Genomic DNA, 27,260 nt, shown 5'->3' with positions numbered 1-27,260 from the left:
ATCCCGCAACATTGTAACCTAGAGTCTGCTATAGCTGTAATTGAACAATTGTAGTTATTCAATCCGATTGTAATTGTTCGAGAGTTGTGATAATGAGCTTGGGCTCGAGACGACAGTCAGTCGCCGAACGTAGCCGCGGTCACGGGATGAACGCTTTGCCTTGCAAAGGTATGGAGTAATTCTATAGCTCTCCTTAAAGGAAATATTCGTGGCGTCACGCGACAGTAAACATTCCAACGGTTTCTGTCCCGTGGCTCGCCACACGCAGACCCTATTCTTCGAGTGAGATGATTGCCAGATGTCGATGCGTCTCCGCAGTACATGTTCGGCTAGCCCGAGGGCCCGTTATAAATCTTAAGGTTTAGTTAACTAAAGTCCTTCAAACAGACAAACAGTCTTTGTCCCAACTACGGGAAAATAGGGGAGACGCGAGATGCGAATGCGATGCGAATTTACGAGTAATAACCGACATGAGTACAAAAATCAAGGAATTAAAAGACGACATGCGTTCACTCAAGACAAAAAAGGAAATCGAGACACCCGTATCACCGCCGATAATTCCCTAGGTGACAATACCGACAGACGGTAGCCCCCAACCAATTAAGTTAAAAGACGCGATCGAGTCAGTACCAATATTCGACAGATATCGACCCTCAGTATTTCAATATTTAAGAGCATGCGAGCGCGCACGAAACATGATTCCGCGGCATCAGGAGCCTCAGTTGGTAAAATTATTAATGAATAAGCTTCGCGGGCACGCGTTCCTCGCCATAGAGGACAGTTAGCTAAACAGTTTGAACGATTTCGGGAACAAATTAAAGGATATGTTGGGCCGGACTCAGATTTGGACGACGACCTCTCCGGATTATTTCAATAAAAATAAACGAAACTCCAAGTATTCCCACCGCTAGAATAATTTCCCCAGATTTAAAAACTAAGACAAATTTACTATTAGACCCCGGATCAGAAATCAATGTCATCAAGAAACCTGCCTTATCCGAATCAGCAATCATGCTGCAGCAATCATGCAATCGTAATGCAGGTTGCGGGAAATCCAGTTATTTTTCACGTGGGGAGCACGAGGCGGCTACGGGTTCTCAGGGCGTAGGACTACGCCCTGGTCCCATCGGGAAACCACAATGAATCTAATGTTCTCCTATAGCCGGGTGGTGACTGGTCGGCGTCTTCGGCCCCCGCCAGTTTGCCGATCCGGTGCGAAGAACCTCGGAGAAGTTGGTGGGCCCGTATCTGCCAAGACCACTCACCTCACCTTCTTGTGGGGCTCCCCGTCACCCTGCGCCGGCCTTTGCTGGGGCAGGGTGCGAAAGAGTGAGTGGCACCAGGATGGAAACCCTTGTTGACGACCTTGGCGACTTCAGAATTACAATGGACATAAAAACGAACCAAAAAATCGTTTACAGTGCAGGGGAGGGATACCACAGTACCGGCGCAGCCGCGGGTTGTAAAACGGGCCCGGGTCGTCATCGAGCAACCGTGACCGTCCGGGGGTGGGCCGCCAGGCCCCCGAACACGCTCATGCGTCTGGCGAAGGGGACACACGAACTGGGGGGTCTCGGAGAGGGTTGGAGGAACTCGACGTTATGACCGTCGGCCCGGGACCCTCACGGGATGGAATGCGGCGACGCCGCAATCGCGGCGGGGCGGTGAGATCCGACGACGAAATGTCGTCATGCTCTTCCTATTCGACCGCTGCCGGGACGGTCATCGTGGAGGTTTTAGTCGGTTGGAGTCCGGCATTACCACGCCGCTTTTCCCCAGAAGCGACCTGGTGTCCGTGCGGATTTCCTCCACGTTAATAATAATAATTATAAAAAAAAAAGTTATTTTTCACGTAGTTGACTCATTGCTGATCGATCAAGATGGAATCTTAGGATCCGAATTTTTCGCAGGATGCAAGGCTCGTTTGGATTACGAGCGAAAACATATAAGTGGGGAAATATTTATATCCCCTTCGATACAAGAGAAAAGATAATCGTGCGGAAACGAAGTTCGATACCATTACAAATGTTCGATTAACATTACAAATCTGGAGATAAAAGAGCGATTTATTCCCAAAATCGAGCCAATCAAGGGAGTCTATTTTGGTAATGTAGGTGCGAAGAACCATAAGGGACAAGGATATACAAGAATAATAAATACCACATCGAAAGATTACGAATTTATCACACCTACAATAGTAATTAAAGAATTTGAGAACCTCGCTTCGCCGCCTGAAGTTCCGTCTTCTTGATTATCTCACCTTTTTTTTGGACACACGGAGTCTGCTGAAGTTTCGTCTTCTTGATTATCTTGTTTACGCTATTTTTAATTTTCCACATCCTTGAGACACGTAGATGCTGCTGAAGTTTCGTCTTCTTAATTTCTCATGTTTCGTTTGGTGTTAGTGACATACGAGGTGCGTGATAAAATGTAGATATTGTAGTAGCTCGTATTTTGTTGATGTTTCGTCTGCGATGCTTCCCAGGCCTTCCCTACTGATGCCAGTGGAACGTGCCAGGCGCGTGGCAGCTTTGTCCTTGCTGAGGTTGCATTTGTGATGTATTTGGTAATTTCCTTGCTCATGTCAATGAAACGTACAAGGCGTGTGGCAACTTAGTGTTTGTCGAGTCTTTGCACGTGTAACACGCTCTATTTCCTATGTTCCCCAAGAATTATTAAAATTCCAATGGCAAGTTTTTAATACGTCATTCCATAGGAGGTGGCGCCAAGTGGTAGTTTGTAATAATTGTTAATTTGCTTGGCGAGTTTGATTTGCTTGGCGAGTTTTTAAGTTAGTTTTTCCTTTTAGGTAATAATATGCATTAATTCATAGTAATAAGTGATTTTGATAGTGTTTGATTATTCGATATTTTGTATGATTGGTAGTGTCGATTTTGTTTATTGCATTTTCATGTTTTCCCTTATGAATACAGGTTATGTTGGATCATGGATACTGATATGTCTGAAGCTGTAGAAGTATGTATTATTTTAATTTGTTTTGACTTTATCCTGTTTCGTATTGTTGTTCGTTTTCTTAAACTTGTGTGTTTTATTTTAGTGTGAGAAGAAGAAAAAAAGTCGTAGGCCGTTCAAACCTCCTCCGAAACGTTCTAGGAAACGTGGTCGTCGTGGCGGCGCAAAAGCTCGTGGGTAGAGGTTAAGGAGGCTGGAGGGATCGTCTTCCACAGAGGGTAGCAATAGTGTGGCTCCAGCCCCATCGTCGAATCTCGGTGATCCTTTTGGTTATTGATCTAACCTTCTCCGATGAGGACACCCTTCAGTTGCCGCCAAGTTCTCCTTCGATCGAAGTGGTTGATACAGATGCCTGTGCCAAGGTTCGTTTTTGGGAGGAGATCCCTGATCAAGTGTTGGAGGCTTACCTACGCCACCATTCCTCAGGTCAGGGGGGTACTTGTCCGGACGTACTCTCATGGTGTTTAAATAGGTTTCGTGAGATGTATCCGGATGCTCCGTGTGTGGATTTTGACTTTACTTGGTAACAGTGCCTTATTTGTTCATGTGTGTATATATGCCTAAATGTGTTCCCAGCGGGTGTTATTTTATTGGAGTGATTTTGTCTATATTCTTATATTTTATTTAATAAGATATGTTTTGTTTTCTGCGTTGAAAACACCGTAATCACTGGTTGATACAGCGAACAATTGTGAACGAAATAGATCGAAAGTTGATAGAGTTGTTTTATTCCAGACAATTCATTAAATCTTGAGCAAGAACGATTATTTCAATTTTGAAACTATACTCTCTGTGAACAATCTGGATGACATAGTGATTTATTCAAGATCTCCTCACGAACACGAAATTAAATTTAACGAGTTAATGGAAATACTAAAGGAAGCCAAATTGCCATTGCAACCCGATAAATGCGAATTCCTACGACACGAAGTTATTTGGGACACATAATCAGTGAAGATGGTGTAAAACCCGATCCACAGAAGATCGAAGCCGTATCGAAATTTCCACGACCAAAGAAAGCAAAAAATATCAAACAGTTTTTGCGACTAGCGGGATACTACCGAAGATTTATACCTAATTTTTCCAAAATTGCAAAACCATTAACACAACTATTGAACAAAGACATCCCCTTTAAATGGTCGGAGAATCAAGAAAATGCATTCAACAATTTAAAAACAGCGCTAATGACAAAACCTATTCTGCAATGTCCGAATCTTTCCAAACCCTTTAACTTTACGACAGACGCCTCAGGTTATGCAATAAGCGGTGTAAATAGGATAATCAAGAAGACGAAACTTCAGCAGAAGATAAGCAGCACCCGCGTTTCCTCAGGTAAAAGGGAATATGAGAAATTAAGACACAGCGTAAACAAGACAACCAAAAAAAAAACGAAACCTCAGCTTAAGCTAGCAATTACGATATTCACATTTTGTCACAAGTTAGTTACCATTTGGTCAATTGAAGCGTTTACACCTCCACTCTGTCAGTCTGTCTCAATTGAAATCTATAAGTATTAACTACAGTTTGTCTTAATCGGAATCAAGTTAGTAGAAATTTATAAGTATTAACAAGAGCTACCATCTTTCGATAGAAGTGTTTACACCGTCACTCTGCCAGTTATCTCTCGAATAATTGTTTCAAACGAAATTTATAAGTGTTAACTACGAAGGTTGCCCAAGCGAAATAAGTGCCAAAGTTCGATTAACCGCCGAATTGTATAATAGAACACGATTGACTCCGCATACATTTAAGGTGAGAATTTTAAAGTTTGTATATTCTCTTCTCTGATAACTTCGCAGTTGTACGATATTTGAAATCGGAATAAAAGTATCCGTTGGCAGTTACAATCAACGAACAAGAATATCAAGCACACTATTAACGCGGATTTTGCCCAAGACATTTTGGATTCACAACGACCGTTCTCTGCATTAACTAGTGATCTGACGCAGCCGAAACGTTGTGCTAATTACGGTGTTTTCAATCATAGAAAACACCTATGGTCTCCGTGTTTCTCTTCCCATTATTAGCACATATTGGGCAAGAGGGACGAAGATCTGCTTCGCGCGGCCTCCTCGGGGGCGATGGCCTCCCCTAGCGACAAATTAATCGGTTAGGGAAATTTGCATTGTTGGCTCGATCAAGAGGATCGGAGTGCAAGGAGTGCACTGTTAGTAATTCATGAAAGACCCCGGGAACACTTCTGTCAAACGTCAGGATGACCACCGTGGAGTTTTAGTCGGTAAGAGACCGACGCTGCTCTGCTGCTGCCGCAGAGGTGGAGTGTCCACGAGTATTTCTCCACGTACAAAAAAAAAAAAAAAAAAAAGAAAAAAAGAAAGAAAACAAGCGGAGTGCACTGAGTGCGTCGTCGTCCCACGACATCCCGACATAAAAATCATGCCGAATTCTCCAGAATGTGTTTTAGGCAGTGCAAATTTATTCATTGGAAATGACTCTTTTAATGAGTATCTGGTGAAAGAACCGAATAGGTATCATTATTAAGTTATAGATAAATACAAAATTACATCAAAAACAAAGAAATGAACAGAAATAAAGAAATTTTTAGGCCTAGCAGTTCTAACGAGACAAGTAAAAATGAATGCTCTCTACGACTATTGATCAACTGATCCATGTATGGAAACTCCATTCTTCTCGCAAGTAATAAGCAGAAACAGATTTTTACAAATAACGCAGAGTTGGAATTTTTGCAACAATTCGACGACGAAATGTCATCGTGTTCTTCTTCTTCGACCGTTGTAAACGCGCTCGGCAAGCGATCATACCGGAAGATTACCGGGTCAAGGTTGGCCTCATGGAGGGCGAAAGCGTCCAGCGCTGAACTCCAACGGCGCACGTGGTCACTGTCACGACCGGCATACTTCAAATCCGACGGACTGACGATAGAGATAAAGATGTGGCGGCACTCGGCGACAATGTATATCGCTGAAGTGCCTAATGAACCATCAACATCCCAACGGTCCTTCCACCGAAGGTTCTAGAAGAAAGAGCACGTGGCAACGATCGCGGACGCCTAGCAAATGCATGGACGGCGGGGATGTTGAGGGATGACAAAAGAAAGTAATCGGATCCGATCAAAAGTAAAATCATAAGAGTCAGTCTTAGAAAGTCACGCGTAGAGTTCGGAAGTGGATTGTAAAGTGTATTGTTGTTAGAAAAAAATAAAGTTTTCTTTTTTTATTTTTCACCTCAAATTCCTTTTTTATTTTGTTATTTTACGTGACATCACCACCACCTCCGCCGTCGCCTCAACAATGGCCGATCTCTGCCGTCTCTGCATCCGCGACGGTGCCGTTGGCGGCGACGACGCGCGGATAGAGGATATAAAGATGGAATCGGATGAAAGAGAAGGGACCGAGAAGGACAGCTAACCGATTCACGGACATGAACACGCGGACAGCGCATATCTGCGGAGGAGGGTGCGCTTTCTGGGGAGTGAGGTCAGTCGTCTCCAGAAGACGGTGGAACGGCTGACCAAGGAATGTGTACTAAGAGGGCAGTAACAGAAGGAAGTGTAGCGACACTCGACAGCAAACTTTCCAACGGTTTCTGTCCCGTGGCTCGTTACACAAAGACCCTATACAAGACAAGATGATTGCCAGATGCCGATACATTCTTACAGAATATTTTCAGTTAACCTAAGGGCCTGCTACAAATCTTAGGATTTTGTTAATTAAGGTCCTTCAAACGGACAAACAGTCTTTATCCCAATAGTCCCTAAATCTACCACCTACTACGGGAAGATACGGGAAATCTGCTTTTCTCACGTACGACTTCTTCCTACTAGCATCTTTCTCTCAAGGATGGTTAGTATCCTTTTCCAACCACCAACTCAAAATTTAGCCAATTAACAACGACGTCCACTTCCCTCACTTTCCGAACCAACGCTTTCCTAAACGAATCCGATGATCTCGTGTCCTTAGACACACCCCATCATAGTTTTTCTCTGTGGCATCATCGGGACGGAAATTCATTCTTTCTTGCGATCTCATCGACGAAAAGAGTAACCCCATACGACCAGTGAATATTACTCGTTTTATTAACAAAGAGTCCGACTTATATTTTGTGAGCCCGTACATCTACTATCCCGTTGACCGCGGATTCGTTATTGCACTTAGGATCATTGTCATTAGTTTCTCGAGTATCTAATTACTACGGTTACTTGTCCGATTCTATAATAATCGCAGTTGCACTAGTCAATGTCTTCCCTATTGCACAACGACAATGTGTAATCCAAATGAAGATTCGTTTCACGCCCCTAACCCTAATTCTAATGTAAACCCGACATTTATAATGTAAAAAATGTATATGTAATACAAAAAGAATGTAGAATATAGGTACTAATGTTTAATCTGATTTTCTGTAATTTTGACAGTTTTGTAATCTTTTATTTTTATATTTTTATATTTTCTATATCTTTGTGCTCTTGTATTTTTTATATAATTCTATATTCAAGTAACAGTATAAAAAGGATACGAAAAGTATGGAATGGCAATGCATGTAACGGTACGTGAATGTTACGCGTGCGCAAGATAACCAGGAGAGGTTGTATAGGAATCAAGAGGTCGTTGGACAAAGAGAACGTTTTTTAGCATTACGTTATGTTTAAGACATTCATATATTCTACAGATATTAGTTCCTATCAGTATACCCACGTCGTTATTAACAAGATGTTTATGTATTTCCATTATCTTTGTTCTAAAATTCACTGTTATTTTGGGAATTTGTTAAAAAATCTCTTAATCCTTTTAGGAGATGTATCACTCTAAACTGAGATCTAAACTCAGATCACAGGTTTTTTTTTATTTTATAGATTAGATTCACAATTTGTCCAGTTTGGACATTTGGTAGAATTTTTTAGCTGTTAGATTATTATGTGGGTAGCTACCCCCAGTGGGATACCATCTTCGTGTTTGTTTGGTTGTGTCCTTTGTGAGGTCTGCTGGGTATTTCCCTTTCAGCCTTCTATCCATGTTTGAGGTGTTGATCGTTTCCGCAGCTAGCCAGTTTGGCTGTGTTCCTATTCTTTCTTTGTATTTTTCTGCGTGTCTGCTAATTTTCTCTTTGACCATTGGTATTCCCAGGTCCTTCCGTATGCCTTCGTTTCTAACGTACCATGGGGCGTTTACTATTGTTCTAAGAATTTTAGCTTGTACTGTCTCTATTTTGTTTATATGGTTCATTGCCGCTGCCCCCTATAGTGGTATTCCGTACGTCCAGATTGGTTTTATGATCGTTTTGTATATTTTTAATTTATTTTCTATGCTTAATTTGGCTTTTCGACTTGTTAGCCAATGCATTTGTCTCCTTGTTGTCTGTATTTTGTCTATTATTGATTTAGTATGCTGTTTCCATGTGAGTTGTGTTTCTAGGTGGTCTAGTCCTAGGTATTTGACTTGCCTTGTTTGTGTTATGTGCGTGCCGTTCAGTGGGATGCTTGGTGGTATCTGTTTTCGCAGTGTGAATGTAATGTGGTTGCATTTATCGGGATTTGCTTTTATTTGTTTAACTTGTAGCCACTTTTCTATTTTTGTGATATGTTCTTGTAGTAATGTGACTGCTGTTACAGGGTTAGTGTGCCTGACTAGTACAGCTGTGTCGTCCGCGAATGTCAGTATTTTGCTATTGGTAGTTGTTGGTATGTTTTGTGTATAGTATTGATCCTAAGACGCTTCCTCGCGGAACCCCTGCCTTGATGTCTTTAACTTCAGAGTATGTGTCCTTGATTTTTATTACGAAGGTTCTGCTGCTTAAGTAAGATTTTATTAATTGGTATATTTGCTCCGGAAATTGTTTCCTGATTGTTTGTAGTAGGCTTTCGTGGTTTATTTTGTCAAATGCTTTATCTATGTCCATAGAGAGGGCTGTACAGTATTGTTTGTTTTCTAATGCTAGTATTATTTCTTTAATGAGCCTGTGCATTTGCTCTATAGTGGAGTGTATGTTTCTGAATCGAAATTGGTGATCTGGTATTAATTTTTCCTTCTATATTATTGGTTTTATGCGGTTAGATATTATTTCCTCTAGTATTTTGGAAAACACAGGAAGTAGTGATATTGGTCTGTAAGATGCAGTTTGGTGTGGTTCTTTGCCTGGTTTAGGTAACATTATGTCCTGTGCTAGTTTCCACAGTTGGATTGGATTCTTAGTATTGCATTGAATATTATTGTCATTAGTGTTATCGCTTTTGGCGGAAGGTTTTTTAAGATTTTACCATTGATTAGGTCGATTCGTGGTGCTTTATTGTTTTTTGTTTTCTCGATTATGTTTCTAATTTCTTGTGCTGTTGTTTTAGGTATGGTATAGTGGTTGTCAGTTGAGGTACTAGTGGTAAACGCATCCTCGTCCGTATGACATTTGGGTTTGCTGTTGTTGATATTATGTGGTATAAATGTGTTTCAAAGGTGGTTGGAAAATTCTTCAGCTTGCTCGTCGTTGCTTCTTGCCCATGTGTTGTCTGCCGTCCTGATTGCTGGGACTAGTTTTATTGGTTTCTTTTTTTTTCGTGGCTTTCTATAGGGAGTAGTTGGAGTTCTCGTGAGCAGAGAGTGACTATGAATTTTGTGAATTCGTTATTGTTGTGCACTTTTATTTTGTTTTTTATTTCCTTTGCAAGTTTGTTTAGGTGTTTTTTTGTTTTCTCGTGTTCTATGTTTTTGCCATTTTGCTTTCGCTTTTCTTTTTTCTCTAATTTTTTCAAGTATGTCTGATGGAATTATTTTTGTTTGTCTGTTGGTTGGTTCAGGTATAGTGGTTGTCCATGATGCTTCTTGGATAGTTTCTGTCAATGGTGTTACTGCCTGTTCGACGTGTTCGGGTGTTTCCAATGGGATGCTGCAACTGGTTTTGCTCTCGATTATTTCTTTAAAAATTTGCCATTTGGTTGTTCTGTTGCATAGTGTCCCTGGATTGCTATAAAGTATTAATTTGTTTCTGTAAGCAATTGGGCGGTATGCAATGAGGCTGGGTGTTATTTTTAGTTTATTTGCATTTAGTCCCTTTGTAACTGCAAAATCGAGTAGGCCAGGTATTTTGCTCAGGTCTGTCGGCCAGTATGTCTTCCTGTGGATAATATATTGAGGTTGTTGTTAATGTATTTTTCCAGGGTTCTACCTCGAGGTGTGGTAATTCTTGATCCCCATAGCGTGTGGTTTGCATTGTAGTCTCCCGTTGCGATATACTTGTCACCTAAGTGTTGAAAGTACTCTTCCCACGTTTGTGATGTCATTTTGTGTCGCGGTGGTACATATACTGCTGACAACTGTAAATGGTTGCTGCTAGTTTGTACAGTAACGGTGGTTGCTTGTATATATTCCTTACTAGCTTGGCTGCGTTAGTGGTGTTTAATGTCGTTTCTTATTATTACTGCGGTCCCTCCGTGTGATTTTCCTGAGGGATGCTTGGTATCATATATTGTGTAGTACGGTATTTTTATGTAACTTTTTATAGTGAAGTGTGTTTCCGATACGAGTAGTATGTCGATATTATTATTATACAGGAATGTTTTAGTTTCTAGGGCCCTTTGTTGTAGTCCGTTAGAGTTCCAGGCTGCTATTTTAAGCATGTCCATTTTTATTTTTTACTTAGCAAGTTTGTGAGTAGTTGTAACATGACTGTTGTTTGTTGTACTTGTTGCCTTAGTATTGTGTTTTTCTCACTTACCATTTTTCTTAATATCTCTGTACCTTTAATGGATTGTTTGAGCATTTCTTTGATTTCTGTATCGTCTTCGGTGTTGTTGCTTTGATTCTGTTTGTTTGTGGGCGTTGTTTGTCTAATGTTTTGGGTTACTTGCGCGTAGCTGCGGTTTCCTTGGGGATCGGTGTTTCCGTTTATAGCTTTTGGTTCATTTTGTGCTTTCAATGTTGCTTAATTACCCGTTATACTTTGTTGTGGTTGGTAGTTATTGATTGATCTATTGCCAAGTGGTGGAAACTGTTTACGTTGTGATTGTTTTCTGATTTCGCATCCTTTATAGCTGGCTGGGTGGTTTCCATTACAGTTGTAACATTTTACTTCATTTATTTTCCCTAAGTATGGACAGTGTGTTGTTAAATGCTTCGTATCGTATCTTGTCATATTGTTTATTGCTCTTGTTTGGTGACCAATTTTTGCTAATTCGTCACTTAATTTTTTTTGTGTTAGTTTTTGAATGTAGTCCTCTTATAACTATTTCGTAGCTCCTTTCCGTTTTCAGCTGGTATGTGTGGTACACAGCGTTTTTTCTTTTAATTCTTTTATCACTTTCTTATAATTTTCTGGGGTGTTTATTTGAATTTTTACTTGTTCTAATTTTGTTTGTTTTATTGTGTAGTTTTCCTTCCCAACTATATCGTTTAGTCGATCAATAAGCGGGTCTATTATCTGGGCGTCGACAAATATTGTTGGTGGTTTTGTAGTTTGCGTTGATTTAGTTGTGTTTTTGGTTGTTGGGTCGTCTATTTCTTCCGTAAGTGAGCTGAAGGAGTTTCTTAATGGTAATTCTGGCAGCCATCGCTGCTTTTCTGTATCTGAATTTCCTGTTATTTTTCGTTTCTTGTTATAACTTGCCACCTTCCAGCTTTCATCCTGTTGGATTAATTCGTTATTGGTAATATTCTCTTCATTGTTTGGTATTGTTTCCATATCAACTTCGTTTGTAGCTGAGCATTCCTGTTCTTCGTTTATTGGTTGGCTTGGTTTTGATATGTTTGTTGTTTTATTTATGTAGTATTGTTCGTCTTTGTTAATTATTTTTATCGGTGGGATGTGCTTTTTCATTTTAGTTTTGCTTGTAGTCTTCTTAGTACAAGACACGAGTTTCCACCATTTAGCTATGGGCGTTGCCGTTCGTAACTTTCTCTTCCCCACTTGCCGCACTTTTTCTGAAGCACTGTTTTACACGTCCGTTTAGCTCGGTTGCTCTGGCAGAACTCGATTTACAACATTGAGAACATTTATATCGAAAATTCTTTCTCGCATGAAGCTTCTGTATTAATACAAAAGGCACGAATTAAGATATATGATTGTTCACAAGTATTAGAGCACTTGCTGATCTTATAGATTTTATAGAAAATGTGATACATGATTGACCAAGATTATTAAGAAAATGAAGTTTACATCCGTATGAGATTAACGATCCAAAACACACACTTTGTAAAAATTCGTGACAGTTGGAGGAAAAGTAATGAATTAACGATTATGTGACAGCAATTAAAATCCGTCGATCTAAGGTCTTTATTAAATTAAATAGTTCAAAATCGTTTACATATTAGGTGATCCCATAAGTTTTTGTGTATATATTTATACACTTTTGTGTATATATTTCATGTGTCGATTTCTAAACATACGGCGATAAGGGACCAATGCACTTGAGCTTAGCTGATCGAGAACAGGCTAGAGTAGATCTTCGTGGGCATAAGATCGTAATATAGTGAACACAGTGACTTCTAACAGTAAAAAATCACGAGTGAAATGCGTATCCATTTTCGACATCTCATGTTATATGAATTTCGGAAAGAAAGTTCGGTAACAATTGCCAGGAAAAACATATGTGCTGTTTACGGAGAAAATGCGCTTTCATCTCGCACCTGTAGGAAGTGGTTCCAACGTTTTAGAGCTGGGAATTTCTGTTTAGAAGAGGAGGTACGCTCCGGGCGTCCTCCTCAGACAGACGGAGATAAAATTCGGGATCTTGTTGAAAAATCACCAAGTTTGACAGTTCAAGAGATGTCAAATGTCCTGAAAATACCTAAGACAACGATTCATAGGTGTTTAAAAAAATGGGGATGGTGTCAAAGTTGAACGTTTGGGTGCCCCATGAACTTACGGAACGGAACCGTCTTGAACGAACGACAGCGTGCATGTCATTAATTGCGCGTAATAAACGTGAACCATTCCTTAAACGCCTGGTAACTGGTGATGAAAAGTGGATACTTTGCGAAAACCCTGAATGGAAACGTAGCTGATCCCAACGAAATCAGCCACCTGAACGCTGTGCAAAACCAGGGTTACATCCACGTAAAGTTCTTTTGTGTGTATGGTGGGATTATAAAGGAATACTCTATTTTGAACTTTTATCTAGTGGTAATACCATTAATTCAGACAAATATTGCGCTCAGTTAGAAAAATTAAGGGAAGCACTAGCTGAAAAACGGCCAGGTTTAGTGAATAGGAACAACGTTATCTTCTATCACGACAATGCTAAACCGCAATTCGCGAAAAGGGTTACAAAAAAATTGTCTGAATTTAATTGGAAAATTTTACCACATCCCCCATATTCCCCAGACATTGCCTCATCTGATTACCACCTGTTCAGAGCATTACAACACTTTTTAGTAGCTAAAAAATTTGAAAATATTGACACTCTCAAAAATAGCTTAGAAAATTATTTTAAAGAAAAACAAGAGAACTTTTATCGAGACGGAACCTACCACAAAAATGGGAAGAAGTTGTACAACGAGAGGGGGATTACATTTTTTCATGAAACTGAAAAGTATGTAAACGATCTTAACATATATAACCTCTCGAAAAACGGCACGAACTTATGGGATGACCTAATAATTAAACAACTATAAATATATCAAAAGATTATAATAAAAGAATGTAACAGAATATCTAATGTCCGTACTTGTAAATACAACGAAAAACGTAACGTGTAGATTGCAGATGTTTATGAATGTAAAATTTGCGAAAAGCATATGAAAGTTATACACATAAAATATACAAATATTGATATATGCACGAAAACTATGCGTATATGCACAAAGATATGTACAATTTATGAGTAATATGTCTAATATTGATTTATTAACGTTATGTGAATTGATACAAAAGGATATTTAACAATTTCGTTTTAAATAAAAATCTATTTATGACGACGCGCCAAAATTCGCATTACGATAAATTACGATAAATTATAAATTACTTTTCCGTATCTGCAGCACTCGAATTGTACAAGTAATGTGTGCGTTTGAGGGCCCGACCTTTTGGTCGACCGCGCCATACCTGCAGTAAAAACGCATACTGGCTTCGCATTTAGATGTTCGCGTTCGACTTGGGAATGGCGCGCATAGATGGTCGGCGCGCGACTTGCCCTCTCCTTGCGGATCATTGGACAAGTTAAATCTGCCCTTTCGGGCGGCAGCTCGCTTAGCCGGCGCCACGCCACGCGCCACGCTACGCGCCACGCCACGCGCCACGCGATACGTGCATCGCGCCGCGCCGTTAGCAGCGGTGGCCACGAGAAGGCGGAGCTGCCAGCATATAGCTCGGTCCCAGCAGGTTGGCTCTCCAGCCGATTATTCCTGCACCGTCTCGGCAACCATTTTGTATGCTTACAGCCTGCACCGACGGTCACAGGTTTCTTCTCCAGCTCGCACACTTTGTGTTTTTTTCTGCGCCCTGGTTCTTCGTTACTCTTGTTTTCCCGGTTCTATCTTGTTTATTGTCCTATCTTCAATCCAGTGTTATGTTTATTTGTATCCGTTTATTTCTTCGCTGCGATTCTTTGTTTGGTTGTTGTTGTTGTCGTCTCTGTAAACTTGAAATATAAATGAAATTTCCTTTTAAATACAGTAACGAGGTTTATTCAATTTCGATAACATAGTATTAGTAAGATATCGAAGCTAGCAACTTTTCTTTAAAGTATATTTTATATTTCTTAAATTATTCGGGTAAAGATAACTCCACACTGACGGCCTATTGTCCACAGACAGATGTCGTAGTAATCGGCGGACAATGTCTGTCAGTGAAACTTAAGGCGCGTACGGGCAGACTACAGGCGTCTGTAGACATTGCCTGCCGACAACACATGCCAAAACATGTATATAAACTGCCTGCAAGCAACGTCGCTTGTCCACTAGAAGTTTGCCGGGTATCACTGCGTATCGATGAGTCGAAGATGCCTTGGAGATGCAACACACGGATCGTTTAAATCTACCTGTAATCCAATCAAGTTAGCCTAAAAAAAAAGACAAATTCAACATTAAATTGTATCGGACATTTTGCTACAACGCTCAACTGATAGAAATCATGCTCAGGAACAAATATATGTCTTTGCTAACTTTCTAAATATATGTAGACGACGTTTTAAATTGCTAGTAGTTGAAACAAACAATATGATATATTTTTGAGTGATCTATAAGGATTTACAGGCCCACTGGGAAATCTTATTAGTGTTCTCTTGCACTATGTATTAAAGCGCATCAACACCGATAGAAGCACTGTACACGCGATATCGTCGCAGTGTCTCCTGAAAATCGGCGATAAGTCGCTCGAAACTTTACTGGAAACATTTCTCCATGTTCTACTGACAATCACATAGCATGTGTCATTGCTGGAATTTGATAAATTTGGTTGAGAACACGAAAGAATTTTCCGTTTACAGTAAAGCAAGGGACTATCGAGTTGGAACAATTCGTGTTTGAAAATAGCGTTCTATGCTAAAATAGCGGTGGAAATTATACTACATGTAAAAGTGAGTCATAAAAACAAATACAATTTTCTTATTTTCTATCTTTTTTACTTTTATCGCAAGTTTGATTTCTATACATATAACTGTTTTCAATTTAAGGAGGAACTTATTTTCTTAAGGGCTTTTCATACAAATTTGAAAAATAACTGTTGTTTTTGATCCCTTATCTCTATCTTTATCCTTCTATTTTTGTGAGACTGTATCGGTTATTTATTCTTAATTTTTACAATCCGAAGTCTAATTTATGTGCCGTATTAATTTTCTGTGAATAATTTAGAGATATGTGAAATCTTGCTATATATATATACTGTTTGGTACCTATTAGAAGTGCGTTCGATCTAGCGTGGAAAATTCTTAATTTTAATAAAATAGTTTCAAATTGCTAAGGCTGGGGCAAACTAAGAAGTTTCGGGAATATACAGGGTAGTAAGTCGCTTCGCAAATATGTGTACATCGGGACAATATGTTACGTATGTAATCCCTTACACAGTTTCATATTATCTTGTAAAATAATCATTCTTCTTTTAATATCAGTTGGTTTTTGTATTTTTATTTCATTTATCTCATAGATTATAATTCCTTTAGGAAATTTTTGCAAAAATTTTCGCTGGAAATTTTCAGAAAACCTTATTCCTGAACAAAATTTGTTTTGTACTACGAACTGTCGCATTTAAATAAGAAAAATTCTATTTATGTAATTTTGTTATTAAGCTTGTTCATATCTAACTTCAAATTATCTGTAGCTTCTTTATAATTAATTAAGTTTGAAATGTTTGTTTGTTAGTTATTACAAAAGGGTCATAGCTAAGTTTTTGAGTTGTGCTCAGGTTATTATAACTTCAGTTATTATGCTCTGAGCGTCATGTTGTTTCTTAATAAAATTCTTTAGTCTCAATAATCAATTTTCTCTGTTCATAAAGATGATGGTTGTTTATTTTAAGAATTTTGTTCTTAATTCCAAATATTGCGGACATTCTTTTATTATGTATTAGTTGGTATCCAATCTTCTTGGATAGGACGTATTGCATATTCCATTTTTATTTGTTTTATATTTTATCCTGTTTCCTAGACTCACTGCACAATCACGTTTGTCTCTCTGCTAATCTAACTTGTACTATTATTCTTTTATTTATTAACAATAATTTCATATCTAAGCAACTCACTTCAATTATGTTTTCTGAGTCGTTAGTATATTTATATACTTCACCGTTGATAATCCTGTAGATTATTCTATTCTCTCCGTTTATTACGCCCCAAGGCTTACTGTAGGCCGTGTTCCTAACCGTCGCAAACAGATCGTCTTACATGACCGTCGAGATATACACAAAGTAGCGATAAACGCATAGTTGTCGTCAAGCAGCGAGGTCCAGAAACATCTATTCGCCTTCGGTGCGTTATTTTATCCGCATAAAGAAGCTGGTATACGTGATCATAGGCGCGAACGGTGGCGTGATCCGAGCGTAGTGGGGGTCGTCTTCCAGAGAAGACAACGAAAAGGATCGAAGAGTAATCGGTCCCTTCTGAAGAGTCAAACGTTATAAATTGCTTAGTCTAACGAATTCATTGAGAGATATCGCAAAGTCGGGTCGAATTCCTATAACATATCAACTGTATTTATCGCTAAATAATTTGTGACGTTTTTATTATTACATTCATTATTTTTAAATATACAAGCTATATTAACCTGTTAATACAGTGTTAAATTCATTGAACCACCCCTATTATCGTAACAGAAATCAGGGGATCGATCAGTTCGTGGCGTCGGTTATCTAATTGCAACGGGAATTTACTACTCCCGTTGACGTGCTTTCTCGCGATCGCGTCTCTCCGCGAATGCTCGAATAAACACGGATTGCTTTTTAACTAAACATATTCATACCCTGTTTTCTCAAAATCGAAAGCTTAAAACATCCGTTCTTACTGATGTTATTTCAATTATATTTATATCGCGTTATTTCAATTATCTAATATATTTTTTACTTTTTTCATGTAAAATCATCATTTTACCAATTGTACCATAATTATTAGGAAGCTCTGTTAGAATTTAATCTTGGAATTAAGATTAATAATCTGTGGAAGACACAATGTTTGTGTTGAAACAATATAATGTGATATTTATTAAACAATTATTACAGGAATTATAAGTGTGTGTGTTCTGGAATGTAGACAGTTGACTGACTGGCACAGACACAGACACAGACTGACTGGCTTAGTGACCCATGGCCCTTGAAAAGGTTTTGAACCCCACCCTCTATGCAGTAATGAGTGTGACCTGTGTGGGTGTCTGTGTGGCGTCACATGTGCCACAGAACCTTCTAGTAGCTTCTCGACGTGCCCATCGGGAATGTTCCATCCATATTCCTACGCTTCTTCCGCCGAATTCTCGAAAGAGCATGCACGTGCTAGCCGCCGTGGTACATCTCACGAACGCACGCTAATGAGGATATCGCTGAACAACGAAGGAAAGAATCCGTTCGATCAATCACCTCATCTGCATGCGATTAATATCGTTGTATTCCAACAAACTCTGAACAATAACTTAAACACGAAACTGTAATTTGTGTCTTTATAATTTGCAACGTTGTTAAAATTTTGTATCTCCCTTTGCAAATGCAAATAATTTAAATGAAAAAATACATGGTTTTTAAATCGTTTCTCTTATATTCGTAATAATAATTTCGTTCTACAGTGAATGCATTTATTATTCAACGACGTGATTTTCGGTTGTTTATTGGAAAGTTATAATGCTGCTGATCTATAGAATTAGTACTGACTGTTATAGTAATATGCACAGCGAGTCATTTGTAATAAATTGTAATTACTTGTAATGTATATCGATTGTAATTACTTGTAAACCACTCAATTCATAAATGCATACATATGTGGCGGCACTCGACAGCACAAATACGACAACTCGACACTAACTAATACCAGACAACGGCGACGCAGTGGTTAGCGCCTCAAGTTACGAACGTTCGGGATCTGGGTTCTTAAATCCCGGCGACCGTAGTCCGATTTTTCTTCCACGATTCTTAAATGAAAAGAAAATACAGCAGTACCCTAGCAGCGACATCTACAGCCAGCAGCTACAATTATCATTTGTGTCTTTGTTCTCTCCTAAAGGCCGTCCAAGGGACTTGAGAATGCAAAGAAGAAGTGCTGCAAGAACATAACAAATATATTTACAAACCAAAACCAATTCATTACAACGCTCATCCTTCAATTACATCCTCCGTCGCGAAAATCCTCCGCTTCCTTTCTGTCAATCCATCTTGCCCATATGTGGTTCCATAGCTGCTGAATCGTATATAGACAAACAACAACTTGAGTAAGCAAGGGGGATGGATGTAGAGCCGACAAATAAAGGAAAAGGAGAGAGAAGTGTTTCGTCCTTGAGTTTATCATATTGTGGTGGCCGGGGGATTCAACGCTATGTCCTCGATTCGCTCTAAGTACTCAGGTTCTAGACACCCTTGGAGGGCGGTAGATTTTTCTTCATCGCCCGCGATGCTCGCCGCCCCGAGCTATCTCTCTAGTAAGGAGAACCATAGCACTATCTTCTAGGGCATTGTCACGGTGGTCGCGAGAACGCAGCGAAAGGATAATTATATCTCACATACCTTAGCCAGCAAAATAGTAACTAAGCAGTAATAGAAACCCTATGTGACCGGCATCCAGCGATAACCCCTCCACAGGAACCAAGTCCTTGATATAAAAAAATACCTCTCAAGTCAGTACTCGACATTCTTTTCTGTGCTGTTTACCATTCTGTATCGTTACTCTGTCAGTGTTTAATAAATTTTCTAATAACAATCAAAATTGAAGTACGAATCTATCACCTTGCGTGCGGAACGTGAAATTACCCCGAATCGACGTGACAGCATCGTCAAAGGCACGCGGACTCTTCACTGCTCGTAACTGTTTTATTCTTGTTTGACATATCGTTAGCGCGCCCGGAATCACGATAATTGAAATCTCATCAGCTCGATCACGTCGGGGTCACTTACACCTCACATATTTCAAATAAAATCTGCATAATTCTGAAGGAAACACAACTACATTTGGGTTATCTTGTTTTCACGGAAACCTGAGAATTGCTCAGAGTATTTTAATAAAATATTCAACTACTTTAAAACGCAAAAAATAGTTTATTGTATGGAATATATAGAGTGGTTCACGCAATTGTTTCGGCATAATTGGAAAATTCGAAATGTGTAGCTTTAAAAATATTGCAGAGGAAAAATCGGATTCGTCGAGGACAACCTTCGTTCAGAAAGTAAGGGAAATTGGCATTGCTGCTAATTGGTCAATTTGTATATCGGTGGTTAGAAAAGGATGCTAGCCGCTCTCGAGAGAAAGTCTCTAGTGGGAGACGTCGTTCGTTAAAAAATAGGCGTTTCGACCGTTCGCGGAGAGACGCGATCGCGAGATAGCACGTCAACGAGAGTTGTAAGTTCCCGTTACGATTACATAATCGACGCCACGAACTGATCGATCCCCTTATTTCGATTATGATAATAAGGGTAGTTCAATGAAATTCCACAGAATTAACACAAATAAATTAATGTTTATTTCAACAACTTATTAACTAGAAAGATATAAAAGGAACAAAAAAAATGTAACTGCGTTTTGATTGATAAGTAATGCGCGACGTATCAGATGTGTTGACGGTTTAACTTCTCGAAAAGTTCTGAACGCCTTTCGATTTTTTTCGTTTTTTCTGGAAGGCGACCCCCACTACGTTCGGATCACGCCACATTCTTTTACTGCGAGGTAAAATACGGGCCACGAGTCGACGTTTCTGGAAGTCGCCCTGCTTAATGAACCATGCGCTTGCCACTACAATGTTTGTTTGCCGGGCAGACGCGACGATCCGTCTGCAACATTATAGTGGCGCGATCGAGAGTTAAAAGTATGACCTATGGTAAGCCGCATGGCGTAACAATAGGTTTCCCCTATCTTCCCGTAGTTGGGACAAAGACTGTTTGTCTGTTTGAAGGACTTTAGTTTCCTAAGAATTCTGCCGAATATCAATGGTCCGCCTGGCTTGGCGCGCAGGCTCTATTACAATGTTTGGGAACCCATCGTGACATATGGTGCGCCTGTGTGGGCTGATGCAATGAACTATGAGAAGAACAGGAAGATTATAAAAAGGACCCAACGTACTGCCCTGTGCATTACATTTACAGCCTACCGCACTGTATCTCATGCGGTGCTTTGTGTATTGACCGGTAACTTACCAATCAACATTAAAGCTAGGATGTTGAAAGAATCATACGAGAGAATGAAGATTTATAAGAGCTTAGCCGTTGAAGGTGAAGTGATCGATAGATACATCATGTTAAAAGAAGAACTGGAGGAGGAAGAGGATCGGTAAGGGGATCGATACTAAGTGTAGGGATTGTGGTGACCCGAACGACGATGCAGATGTCACGTAAAATAACAAAATAAAAAAAGGAATTTGAGGTAAAAAATAAAAAAAGAAAACTTTATTTTTTTTCTAACATCAATACACTTTACAATTTACTTCCGAACTCTAGGCGTGACTTTCTAAGACTGACTCTTATGATTTTACTTTCGATCGGATCCGATTACTTTCTTTTGTCATCCCTCAACATCCCCACCGTCCATGCATTTGCTAGGCGTCCGCGATCGTTGCCACGTGCTCTTTCTTCTAGAACCTTCGGTGGAAGGACCGTTGGGATGTTGATGGTTCATTAGGCACTTCAGCGATATACATTGTCGCCGAGTGCCGCCACATCTTTATCTCTATCGTCAGTCCGTCGGATTTGAAGTATGCCGGTCGTGACATACCCCCCTGGTTAGATTGATCTTGGTCCTCTAAGATCGTAGTAGAATGGAATTATTTAAATGTAGATCAAAGGATATGTTTATGCTTTTTTTTCAGGAATCGCTATGAATTGATTTTCTGCATGTTATGGTACAAAAGTTATTTCGTTAATCTTAAATATAGCAATTTTACAATATTTGTTAGTGTTCGAGAAGCTAATAATTTCAGAGGCGTAATCATGTTGTAGTTTTCGATCGTGAATTGGTTGGGTTTGTTTACAAAGCGTAATTCCTATCCCGTGAATTTAGGGCAACTAATTAAGGGTATTGTTACTAGTGCTAGGGTCAGCATTATCCTAAAAAAAGTACGCTTTCAATCGGTTACCATGTATCTTTTTCTTAGCATTGTCGATAGAAATAATGTAATAAGGAGTTTTCACATCGTTAATTCTGTAGGGTCCTAACCATTCAATGTCCAACTTATCTCTTTTATGGTCGTTGTGAATTAAAACAAAGTCTCCTTTCCTAAACACAGTCTGAGTTTTAACAATCTTTCTTTCTTGGTCTCGCTTGTATCGTTGCTTATTCTGAATAAGTGTTTTGTGAGCTGTTTCCCAATATTTATTCAACTGTTTTTGCCAAAGTGAGTACATATCATCATAGGTAAGTGTGGGATATTTGGATATTGCGGAAGGTAAGTTAGCTTTTCGCCCAAAGGTCAATTCAAAGGGAGAGAATCCTGTTCCTTCATGTTTCGCGGTGTTGTACCCTAAACAAATGAAATTAAGTACTTCATCCCATTCTTTGTCATTGTCGTGTAATGCAGTACGAATTAAATCTTTAACTGAGGCATGCGTTCTTTCGAGGGATCCGTTACTTTGTGGGTGAAATGAAGTTGTTTTGATGTGTTTGATTTTAAAAGCTTCTTCAAATTTCGTCATTAAATCACTAACAAAATTTTGTCCCTGATCTGTTAGGATCGTTTTTGGTGCCGAAAATATGTAAATATAGTGTTCAATAAGCGCGTTAATTATGGATTCAGTTCGTTGCGTTTTAAGGGGAACTAGTATCAGATATTTCGTAAGTTCATCGTGTATTGAAAGTATGTATTGGTTTCCGCGTTTGGTTTTCGTCATCGGTCCTATGATGTCCATAGCGATTTTGTCGTTAGGGTTAAGTGGCGTGTCTGAGATTTGTGGGGATTCTTTGGGTCTGATACGTGTTAGTTTCTCCTTTTGACATGTGTCGCATGTTTTCACAAAGTTTTCTACTCTTTCTAAAAGTCTGAAAATTTTGAATTTATCCTTGATCCGTTGATACGTTTTCTGTATCCCTAAATGTCCTACGGTGTCGTTATGGTTTTCCTTTATTGCTTGTATTATTTCGTTTTCGTCTAGTTTTAAGATGGGATTAGGTGCATAAGTAATTTTCTTGTACGTGTCGTTAAAATATATTAGCATGAGTTTAATCTGTGTTTTCTCTAATTCAGTGAAGTCGTTATTTCCTATGCCGATTTTTGTTGTATCTTTAAGAATTTTGTAAAGTCTTCTGATCCAAAGTGTCTCGTCGTATTCTCCTAAGTCGTTTCGAGTTAATTGGTAAAATGTTTGGTCATTTGGTTTAATTTCTAAGAGTTTCGGATTCTCGTTGTTGTCTTTCCATGCGTTGAATGAATTAGTGTGATCAATTACTAGGTCGAGGTTAACTACTTCGTCGCGAGTTACTGCGTGAACTCTAGATAAAGCGTCTGCAGCTGTGTTATCTTTACCCTTTGTATATTCGATTTCATAGTCATATTCTTCGAGTCTAAGTCTCCAACGAATCAGTCTGCTAGAAGGGTCTTTACAATTGTGTAGCCACTTAAGAGCTTGGTGGTCGGTTCGAATAATGAAGCGTCGTCCTAACAAATATTGTCTTAATCTTTTCACGGCCCATACGATGGCTAAGAGTTCCTTTTCTGTCGTGGTATAGTTTCGTTCGGGTGGATTCAGTGTTCTTGAAATGTAACAACAAGGATGACCGTCTTGCGACAGTATTGCTCCTAGTCCTTCGTTACTTGCGTCGGTAGTTAAGGTAAAGGTTTTGTTAAAGTCTGGATAAGCTAATATTGGGAAATTACAGAGTTTGTCTTTTAAAGTATCAAAGCTAATCTGGTGTTTGTCAGTCCAATGGAATGGTGTGTCCTTTTTTGTTAAGTCTGTAAGGCTTTTCGCGATTTTGGAAAAGTTTCGAATAAATTTGCGATAATAACCTGCTAAACCTAAGAATGATTTCACGTCCGTGGCATTGCGGGGTAATCGAAAGTTTTTTACAGCGTCTAATTTCTTGGGGTTTGGTTTGACTCCTTCGGATGAAACTACATGGCCTAAGTATTCTAATTCCGGTTTTACGAATTCACATTTGTCCGGTTGCAATTTAAGTCCTAATTCTCTGAGTCTCTGAAATACTATCGCGAGGTTTTCGTTATGTTCTTGAATCGTTTTTCCGAATATCACTATGTCATCCAAATAAACAAAGCAGTATTTTCCTACAAGTCCAGCTAAGGCTCTGTCCATTAATCTTTGAAAGGTAGCGGGTGCGTTTTTAAGTCCGAATGGCATTCGATTGAAATGAAAATGCCCTTGCGGTGTCGAAAAAGCGGTATATTTTTTAGATTTCTCGTTCATTGGAATTTGATGGAATCCTGAGGATAAATCAAGCGCCGAAAAGAATTTTGCGTTTCCTAGTTGTGTTAAAATGTCGTCTATATCAGGTAAAGGGTAAGCGTCTTGTTCTGTGAGTTCATTTAGTTTCCTGAAATCGATAACTATCCTCCATTTCTGTTTTCCTGAGGCGTCTAATTTTTTCGGAACTACCCATACCGGAGAGTTATAAGGGGATTCGGATTCTTCTATAATATTTTTCTTCAACATGTCTCCTATTTGTCGCGAAATCTCGTCACGGTGACATTCCGGTGGTCTATACGATCGTGTGTTAATAATTTTGTCTTTGGTTAACGAAATTGTGTGCTGAGTTAAATTAGTACAGGGTAAAAGATCGGTTTCTAAATTAAAGATGTCAATATAATGAAGGATAATCTTTTCGATGGATTCACGGATTGGTTTTTCAATGTGATCTGTTCTCACTAGGCTTTTTAGTTTTGATACGTTGGAAAAGTCATGAGAATTTTGAATATTGCTAGAAATTTCAACGTTTTGCTCTCCAGTGTTGATAAAACGTACTTTAGTTGGTTTGCCTTCCAAATAGATTGTTTGAACTCTGTTTTCTCCAGGAGTCAAATGTATTGGTTTCTGAAATAAAATGGTTTTGTCGTTTAATCGGATTTTGTCATTGGATATTGAATAGTTATACTTCTCTAAACATGGTAGCCCAATGATTCCGTCTTCGATAATAGGGAAATTGTTCGGTACTATGTGAAAAATGTGATTTTGTCCAAAAATTCGTTTCGTTACGTATTCGTTAGTTTCGTACTTGTCTCGTCCCATAGAAAATTTTTGTTTAGGCCCTATTTGTATCGCGTTGACAGTTTTTTTACGTTTCACCAGGTTTATCCCTGCTCCTGTGTCGACCAGAAATACTCGCTCTTCGGTTCGGGTTGACAAAGGTATTGCGAGTAATCTTCCCGTGGCGATGTTGACTCGTATGTCTCGTACGGTTCGTCCATCTCCTGGTTCGATGTTGTTTCTTGTATTTCGTCCCATTCCTGGACTGCCTGGAATCCTTGCGGGTGGTCGATCGCGCTGGCTCGGTGGTAGAAAATTTTGACACTTGTTGGCAATGTGTCCCAGCTTTCCGCACTTGAAGCACTTCATCTGCGCGCGTTCAGCAGGTGATCTATTTTCTACTTGGTTAAATGTAGCAGGTTTCTGAGCTACTGGCGTGTTAGGCGATCTTGATGGTACATTAGATCGTCTTACCTGCATATGCTGGTTGTCGGGGCGATTACTAACCGAAGGTAAGCGATTACATGACCAATTAGGTTGTCGTTCTTCTCGCAAGTAGCGTTCTACATCGGCTGCCTTTTTTTCAGCTTCCGGAAGATTCAAGGGTTCACTGCTTAATAGTATTCGCCCTATGTCGCGTCTGAGTCCCTTTAGGTACACACGAACAGTCTTCTTCGTGATTTCTTCAGTCATAATTTTACGTGTTAGTGGTTGTGGGTACTCATTGGTTACTGCGTACAGCAAACCGTTGAGTATTCTTCTAAACCGAATATTAAAACTTTGCACTGATTCCTCGCGTCCCTGTCTCAACTCTCGTAATTGTTCTTGGTACTCATCCGAAGTCACTTGTGCTGCTAAGTTATTTCTCAGTGCGTCGTACAGATCACTGTAACACTCAATAGGAATGTTGCGAATACTTTGGGCTGCTTTCCCCACGATTTTTTCCACTTTTATTGCTTTTAGCAATAGATCTTGCTCCATACAGCGATCCTTCATACTTCTCACTTCTTTGATGAAGTCTTCAACTCCTACATCATCATCTCCGTTGAGCGTTGGGATGTAGCGTATTGCATCCTTAGCTCGTAGAGTGGGAGGAGCGGGCGAAAAATAGCCTCTTTCTTCCACCTCGGGTTGTTCGCTGTCGAGGTGGACAGGTGGGGTGTCTGAAGCTGCTAACCCTGACAGTTTGCGTGCTTTTGCCATATTCACAGTACGATTGATTGCTGTCGACGCACTTTCATTGTCTTCGGTGATAATGGAAGCAAATTCATCGGTCGCAGGGGATCCGAACCCAGTCCGTAGCGCTGCGACGGTTTTCCCGAGATTCTCGATTTCTGCTGCCCTGTGTCTGTTCTCTTCGTCATTTTGCATAGACAAACGTAACATTTCCTCTCGTAAAAGGGCAATGTTCTCGTTCTGTTTTTGAATACTGTCCCATATTGCTCGCAACATTGGGTCAGTTGAGGTTGAAGTTTGAGATTCGTTTGCCTTTTATTGTTACTTCACTTGGTTCGTGATAGTTACTTTGTTGTTGCGGATGACCGTAGTCCCAAATAATTCGATCTTCCGTAGATGATGAATGTCTTTTGGTTTCCGAACAAACACTTTTCACTATCCTGGCAGGATCGCCAAAATGTCACGTAAAATAACAAAACAAAAAAAGGAATTTGAGGTAAAAAATAAAAAAAGAAAACTTTATTTTTTTTCTAACATCAATACACTTTACAATTTACTTCCGAACTCTAGGCGTGACTTTCTAAGACTGACTCTTATGATTTTACTTTCGATCGGATCCGATTACTTTCTTTTGTCATCCCTCAACATCCCCACCGTCCATGCATTTGCTAGGCGTCCGCGATCGTTGCCACGTGCTCTTTCTTCTAGAACCTTCGGTGGAAGGACCGTTGGGATGTTGATGGTTCATTAGGCACTTCAGCGATATACATTGTCGCCGAGTGCCGCCACATCTTTATCTCTATCGTCAGTCCGTCGGATTTGAAGTATGCCGGTCGTGACACAGAACACGTCCTGTTCGTGTGTCCTAAATGGACCTAATGAACATAACGATCGAACTCGAGAATTTCCTGGGTCTCAGGATAAGTGTGGACAACTTGGTGGACACCGTGGTTACCAAGGACGAATACTGGACAAAGCTCAAAGCGTTCTGCAAATCGATAATAAATTACAGAAGAGAAATGGAAATGGCTATGGGGTCAGCGAACAGGAGGAGCGGTACCAGCATGCAACGTTAAATATTCGGAGACGCGGTTAATGACAACCCTGATGAATGCTGATCGGCTATGCCGGGGTTGTCCGTGTCTAATCAAATAAAGGATCGAGGGGTTTTTAGGGCGTATGGCGATGTCACCTGCCGAGTCCTACATAACCCAGAGACGCGGATCTCTCTGGGTACGCGTAATAGCATTTTTCCCTCTTCACGCAAAAAATCCGGTTCATCTAACAAATTTTTGTTTCATGACGACGGTGTCCTCGAGATAAGGACTCATGGTAACTACAACTGCCGTACATTCTCTACTATTCTCCTCGATAGGAACATGAAGAGATCCGTTCCTTTTTTCAAC

General features: G+C 39.7%; 1 protein-coding gene across 1 annotated transcript in view; it reads right to left on the bottom strand.

Annotated features, from left to right (window-relative positions):
• Nucleotides 1-26,344, bottom strand: part of LOC126874325 (uncharacterized) — a 153,316-nt gene extending 126,972 nt beyond the window's left edge. The window contains exons 1-2 of the mRNA XM_050636224.1: nt 25,153-26,344; nt 24,778-25,076 (exon numbers count right to left, since the gene is read on the bottom strand). Coding sequence (XP_050492181.1) covers nt 25,044-25,076; nt 25,153-26,130 — 1,011 coding nt within the window. The 5' untranslated portion in view covers nt 26,131-26,344 and the 3' untranslated portion in view covers nt 24,778-25,043. The remainder of the gene's footprint in view (nt 1-24,777; nt 25,077-25,152) is intronic.
• Between the last annotated feature and the right edge of the window lie 916 nt (nt 26,345-27,260).

The sequence above is a fragment of the Bombus huntii genome, chromosome 16 (assembly GCF_024542735.1).
Source record: "Bombus huntii isolate Logan2020A chromosome 16, iyBomHunt1.1, whole genome shotgun sequence".
Taxonomy (NCBI): Eukaryota; Metazoa; Arthropoda; class Insecta; order Hymenoptera; family Apidae; genus Bombus; species Bombus huntii.
The sequence above is the reverse complement of the archived record's forward strand: the minus strand, read 5'-3'. Positions and strand labels throughout refer to the sequence as shown.